This window comes from Crocodylus porosus, unplaced genomic scaffold (genome assembly GCF_001723895.1).
Source record: "Crocodylus porosus isolate Cpor-Errol unplaced genomic scaffold, CroPor_comp1, whole genome shotgun sequence".
NCBI lineage: Eukaryota > Metazoa > Chordata > Crocodylia > Crocodylidae > Crocodylus > Crocodylus porosus.
Window position 1 is genome coordinate 202,695,438 of NW_017728906.1, and position 7,140 is coordinate 202,702,577.

General features: G+C 48.7%; 1 protein-coding gene across 2 annotated transcripts in view; it reads right to left on the reverse strand.

Annotated features, from left to right (window-relative positions):
* Positions 1-1,517: 1,517 nt before the first annotated feature.
* The window catches only part of RAB6A (RAB6A, member RAS oncogene family), an 80,005-nt gene continuing 74,382 nt past the window's right edge, over positions 1,518-7,140 (reverse strand). For both annotated transcript variants that reach the window (XM_019530538.1, XM_019530537.1), the window contains exons 7-8: positions 5,901-5,967; positions 1,518-3,571 (exon numbers count right to left, since the gene is read on the reverse strand). In XM_019530538.1, the coding sequence (XP_019386083.1) occupies positions 3,507-3,571; positions 5,901-5,967 (132 nt within the window). In that variant the 3' untranslated portion in view covers positions 1,518-3,506. The remainder of the gene's footprint in view (positions 3,572-5,900; positions 5,968-7,140) is intronic.

A 7,140-nucleotide genomic window follows, 5' to 3' on the forward strand; every position in this document is an offset into this window, starting at 1 on the left:
CCTCATCCAAGTCGCTGATGTAGATGTTGAACAGTGCGGGCCCGAGGACCGAGCCCTGGGGGACCCCACTGCCCACGTCCCTCCGGGCCGAACATGACCCGTCCACCACCGCTCTCTGGGTGCGGCCCATTTGAGTGTGTCGACACCACAGTCCACCAGTTTTTTAATGAGAATGGGGTGAGAGACAGTGTCAAAGGCCTTCCTAATGTCCAGAAAGACTACATCAACTGCAACACCTGCATCCAAGGATTTGGTGACCTGGTCGTAGAAGGCCACCATGTTGGTCTGACAGGACCTGCCGCTAATGAACCCATGCTGGTTACCCCTAAGCATACACTCCCCTGCTTGCCCCTCGCAGATGTGCACCTGGATAATTTTCTCAAAAAGCTTGCCCAGGAGCAAGGTAAGACTAACAGGCCTATAATTTCCCGGGTCCTCCTTCCTCCCCTTTTTGAAGATGGGAACCACATTGGCCTCTTCCAGTCCCCTGGCCCCACACCAGAGCCCCACGAGTGCTCGTACGACCGTGCAGACCAGCTGATTTAAATACATCCAGTCCCTCCAGAAGTTCCCTGACTAGATCCTCACTGACCTTAGGCCTGGCTGCGCCTCCCCTGGGACCATCACGGATCCTGGTGCGGGGGGATGACCTGGTCTCCCCCCCGCCCTTACAATTTATTCAGCTTTGTATCAGGATGGACACTTGCATCATGTGTTGTAAACCAATCAAGCCCAAGTGGTGAGAAAAAGAAACAGAGCAGAAAGAGTTTTAAAACCGTAGTTAAAAAACAGGTCTTACCATTGTTCGACGGGCAGCGTGAGGGGCGCAAACAAAGTTAGAGAGTGGGAATGAGGAATTATTACTGAGACCAAGCGTCCTGCTTCAGCGTGTGTCACTGCAAAAGTGGGGACCATTAGACCAGGACCCAGTTGCAGAACCCAACTGTATGAAGCATGCGGCTGGCTCGTCCTGCCTATGTGGAGCCACATGTTCAATGCATCATGGAGAGACGCCATCGTCATGACTTGTCCTGCTATCCGCAATGTAAGATCCTGTTCTAAATTTTCTAGAAAAGACAAGAGCCCTACTGGGCTGATCTCCAAAAACAGTTATTCAGGGGAGCAGCTGAGACCCCATCACACATAACAGGCCTACTCAGAGTACGGTCGACTTGTCTGAGCAACCACTAGACAAGCCAGGACACTACAAAGTCAAAACTTCTCCAGCCTGGAACTACAGGGAAAAGAGATTTGGCCAAAGCGTCTTGTTTTAGTGTTTAATTACATTTTATTGGGAGCCAAAAAAAAATAATTTGTTGGTTTTAAAAAAAGAATCCTAACGATGAACAAAATGAGCTGCTTTAAGAGTTCAAGCCAAAGACGACGGAACAAGAAGAGTTATTCAGCCAAATCATTTTTGCACAGTCCAGAATAGCACAATGGGGGGGGGGGCGGGGGAACAGCCCGGCTCCCCTCCCCACAACATCCATTTCTTTTAAAGAAAGAACGATCCTTCGTCACATATCATTGATGTTTATTTCAAGACATGCCACGTCAAAAAAAAATTGCCTTTAATATTGCATTATAAAAGCACTTTACATCTCAGCCTGCCTTTAACGGTAAGTTATTGGTATGCAGAGTTATTCGAAACCCAGCTCAGGCTGTGGTTTGATATTCAGCTCCTGAATGGAGATGTCATCTACCCATTTCCAGGCGAGAGGACACCTGCCTGCTTCTCCCCCTCCCCTTCACAGGTGATCTTAGGCAGGGGGTGATGGGTAAGTGAGGGAGAGTCTGAATGTGTTGTAATTAGGCTTTGTTCATTAAGTAATGCTCACAGCGGAGACTTGAGCAATCTTTCCTGCACTGTAACTCAGCAACACTCACCCTGCAAACAATGTATTTACAAGTGTGTTTATTAACTTACACAGCAATTTCACAATGACTAGTCAAGATTAAAAGGGTGCAAACTCCTAGTGTGTTTGTTCCTCAGTGTTTCTCAGGTAGCTACAACTTGCAACGTTGGCAAATCTCTAAACAGACTCCTCGGTCAAAAACAAAAAACACTGAAAATAGTAATAAAAAAAAAAAGCATAGAAATAAATATCACCTAAGAAGAACGGTTAATTGGAGCTTAGTTAAATATAAAACTAAATTACTAGTTTTTAACCAAACTATACAGAGATAGTGGAGGAAAAAAAAAACAACATAACCCACTAAACCAATCTGGAAGACCCAACATAAAAAAAAATGCTAAACAATAAAAAGGCATAAAATCTGCATCGTTGTGTGTTTGTTTCCATCCTATGCAATGCCCTTCCTTCTCCCCAGCGTCTCTCGTGCCTGTTCCTACGAATAAACCATTCCCCCACCACGCCATTACCTCAGACCATGACGAGGAAAAGCAGATGCCACTCCTTCATCCATCTCCTCGCCTCCCCATCCATACACTGTACATTATTGTATATCTATTAGTTAAACCAAAGGCTAGTCCATATTTCAGCTCAATGTAGAGATCCTGATCTACCCCAGCAAATAGTAGTGCCAGTGCCACACTGACTTCAAATCTCCCCTATCTTTAAAAACACCATTTTCTCCCCACGACTGAAACGCCGTGTTCCAGTCTCTCAAGTAATAATTTACTTTATTGGAGTCCTACATAAAAGGGAGGGGACGGGACAACAAGCTTTTAAAACTCATCATGCAGCCAAAACATCTGGTTCCTCATGTCCTGCGTGTGTTTCGGTAATGCGGGTGGGCTCCCCTCCCCTCAAATGCCACGTATCCCCTGGGAAGTGGGAAATGCGGTCGTGACTCAATTAGAGAGCCAGTCGTCTTTCAAGCTGCAATGCCCTGCTAATGCCTGGGCAGGCGGGTTGAAAACAGGTCAGGGCATCTCCCTTCTAGAGAGTGAGAATTTGTTTCTTTTGGGGGGTTTTCTCTCTCCTTTTTTTTTTTGGACAGCCTCTGTCCCTCCATCCATCATCTCTGCCTGTGCTCTAGCCATTTCCAGCTTTGTTAGAGAAGTCAAACAGGTGGGCTATGCAAAGTGTTATAATTTTGCATGTCTTTCTCAACCACGTCCAATCCAAAAAAGAAACTTACTCCATGTTCCATCATCTCAAAGTGCAAGATCATAATGTTAAAAAAAAAATAAGGAACAAAGATTAAGAAATTGTACCTATCTTTTTTGGGGGGGTTTTGTTTGCTTTTTTGTTTGCTTTTTTACAGTTATAACTGGAATATACTGGAATAGTTTGGCTTTTATTTTTTGTTTTTTTCTTATAAATAATGAAGACACCGACATTTTCTTGTATGGGTGTGCGTGTGTGCGCGCTTGGGAAGCAAAGAGATCATCTCCACGAGACAGCCAGCCATGATGAACTGCGATACGGTATTACCGAAAGGGGGGAGGTTCAAGCCAATATTCACACTGCAGTCAATGGAGAGTCAAGGGGAGGGGGAAGCAGTGATGTTCTGGAGAAGATGGGACAAGCCGCACAGTATTAGCAGGAGCAGCCTCCTTCGCTGACGGGCTGCTCTTGAGGCTTTTCCAGTTTTATGTCGATCACTGGAGAGGAGTTAAGGCAAAGGGTGAAAAGTCCAAGAGTTACCGCGGCGGGGTCACAAGCCAGCCCCTCTCCTAACAGGCTTTTCTGCTCTATTTCTAGGCGGGGTGTTCAGAGTGCCTCGGGCAGCTGCGACTGGCTGCAGGAATCAGCCTGCTCTGCCCACGTGGACCTTTGAGCTGTGTGAGGATGTGCTCCTAGCACCCGGGGCTGCCCTGGCAAACTCTTAAGCAGGTGTCATGGCTTTAGCATCTCTGAACCCCCTTCCTGCCTGAGAGATCAGAAGAGCGGGAGATCAAGGGTCTTTTTGCACAGCGCCACTCGAGTGAGGGACTGACAGCAGCCCAGGAGACAGACACCTCAAACAGGCAGGGTAGGAATAAACACTACAGCCTTTGCTTTCCATGATGGCTAGTGACTGGCCGGCTAAATGAGCAGCAAGGCCTGGCGATGGCTAGGAGCCGGGCAAATGAGACAAGGACAGCCAGCATCGTTATTTTCTCCGCTTATCATCACCCATTACCCGACTAGGGAGCAGCTCCTGTGGTTCCCCTTCTCCATGCCTGGCTCTGGGCCAGGAAGATCCACTCAGTCCCACAAGGCAGATACCTCTGGCCAGAGTATCCACGGCCCTGCTCTCAGCGCGGACAGCAAAGCACCATCCGTTGCTAACTGTCTACTCAATCCTCTTGTGTCCCACCCCCCCACCAGGGGCTTATTCCTGTCTCTTCTCCCACTGCACCCCTCCAAATGCTCCTGCAGCCCTTTCACCCCTTGCACTACGTTCCCATCCAATGTGCTTGGATAAGCTGCATTCACAGTCTTTGGGCTAAGTAACAAGTAACCCCTCCTGCAACCAGACTGCTCTCCCCACTCCATCTCCCTATGCCTTGCAACGACAGCTGATATCCGATTGTGGCACAAGGCTGTTCCCATCTTCCACTCAAAAACAGTTCTCTTTGTTGCCCGATAACAAGAAGCAACTGATAAGCTGTTCTCTTTGTTGCCCTGCTGATCCCCAAAGCACGATGCGCTGCGGTCACACTGTGTGTGGGGCTCCAGCTCTGAATGCCGACCGCTGAGCAGGACGGCAGCTGTCAGCTCAGTGCGAGCCTCAAATACTTCTCTTATCAGCGAGCCCATAGCAGCAAATCGCTAGTGTAAGCCAGCATTGCTTATCTATTCCTGGGACTGCAGCTTCCCCCTTGCAAGGGATGGAGGCAAACAAACAGGAAGGGGAGGTTAGTGGGAAGCAAAGAACTGAAGAGGAGTTGTTACAGATGCTGTGTAGTTTTAGTGTCTCTAAATCCCTGACTGTATTAAGAGAGAGCTGCTTAATGAAGATACTTAAATCCACAGCTCTGCCACCAGCATGCAGATGAGCTGTGGACATGAAACTGCACAGCTTTGAGGTTCCTGAACTGACAGCGTGCTGCTAACAGGAGCCCATGGAAAACTGTCCCTCCATCACTGATGCTGACCTGTTTTTACAAGAGAATGCAATGAGCTGGGAGCCGCCTTGCTATCTGCACTCTGCACAATGCTCCTGTTGGAAGCCGTCTCGCTGCTCTCTCCCTTTAGAGAGGGATCATTCGACTCCCTGGTGGAGGCAGTGTCAGCAGGAAGGCCCACGGGAGGACTGTGATTCTAGCACTGGCCTTCCTGTTAATAAAATCAGCCCAGATCAAGCAGTCGGTGGCCTGCAGTGGGAGCAAAGCTCTTGATTCCCTAACACACCACAATGTGTTGTAGTAGCTGCAACCCACAGACGAGCACCTTTTTGTCTACAACCAGTGTGATGTAGGCTCGTCCTTGCTGGGCCCCCACGTCCCAGCTGTTCACGAACTCACTAGTTCTCCCTCACCTGTCCAGCTGACCACACCAACCTCTTCATCTCCCCACTGCTCTCCCCAGTCCTACAGTGGGATACTTGCTTTCACTTCTAGATACCTCGACAGCATGACCGTTCCTACCTCTCTACTCATCGTACAGCAGACCTCAGTCCCTCCACTCCACCACAAACCCCAGGCTCAGCACCCTCCAGCTGTTCTATAGCTGGCCAGGTAATTTCTTCCCCAGCACTGCTTAAAAGCATGGCCCATGCTTACTGAACTCAAGTATGTGGGCTCCTATCCTTCTCATGGCTTACTTCTGTAGAAAGCCCACAGGAAACCAGCCAACTAACAATAGCTAGGCTGAGGGTCTACAGGGCAGACGTTATTCCTCTCCCCCACACCAGCCTCCGCTGCTCAGGGGCTGCATCCTGCCCATGCTCAGTGCCCAGTCATGAGTTTCCATAACACAATGACAGCAGGAACACAAAAAGGATACTGTCTTCTCTGCTTTTGTCCTGTGTGCTTTCCATTCCAGGCAAGGCAGCTGCCACACGTCGGAAAAGCTGCAAAACAGAGAGAGGGAGAAGTGAGAAACGTCACCGCATGTGAAGAACAAGTTCCAGCTTCTGCAGGACAAACAGAACCAGCTCAGGTGCTTTCTGTACCAGCTACACGAGCACTGGTTCCAGCAACACATCCCGACTCCGCCCAAGCGTGGCTTTTAGTGCCAGGACTCTAGGAAGGGCAGATTATTGGTAACACGTGGGTAGACATGTTCAAATGCCCTACCTGTACCGTGACAGCTAAACAAGCCATTTAAAGACTAGAAAGCGCAGGGGTGGAAGGGGTCCTCAAAGGTCACCTGATTCAACCCTATGCACAGACACAGAAGTTGCTAGGCATAACCCACCCCAGATGGGTGCCCGTCCTATCCAGCTGTTTCTAGGAATGTGAAGCACCCCAGTGAGGCTCTATCACTTCCCTGAGCAGCCTGTTCCATGTCCTCTCTGATGGACAGGAAACTTTTCCTCAGATTTGATCTGAATGTACTTTACCTACAGTTTGAAGGCACTACCACATGTCCAGGCCTTGGTGACAATGGAGAACAATGTTCTCCCTCTTCTTTATAGCAGCCCAGCAATATTTGAAAGTTTTTATCATGCCCCCCCACCCTGTACACAAGAAGTTCTGTCTGGGAGCCAGTCCCCCAATCTTTGCTCGGCCACAGCCTTGCTGAATGACCTTAGGCAAGTCATTTCACCTCTGACACTGGAACAGAAGAGACTTCCTGGGCCACTGAGTCCAATCTCCTGTATCTGCAGGTGATCATGAACCAAGGGAATCCCCAGAATCTGTACTTCAAACCCTCACACACAACTACAAGGACCATCTGCAACACCACCATTACCCTACAGACATGCCATGGCAAAAGCAGGTGAGACAGGGGCATAGCCAATGCCCCACTACTACAAAGAACAGGGAAGTAGCTGGTTAACATACGAGTAGAGGACCCCAAGAGAAACAACCCAAGAGGTGTTATGTTCCATGCTTCACAAGTCAAATGCCCAACAGTCCTTGCCAATGTGACCTGGGGTAAAATTCCTTCCTGACCCAAATCTGGCATTGTTCTGACCCTCAACAGAAAAGCAAAACCCTCCTTCTCCAGGAACCTCTGTTTTGTTTTTTTTTTTAAGTGCTAACAGAAGCATAGATTTCATAGACATTAGGGCTGGAAG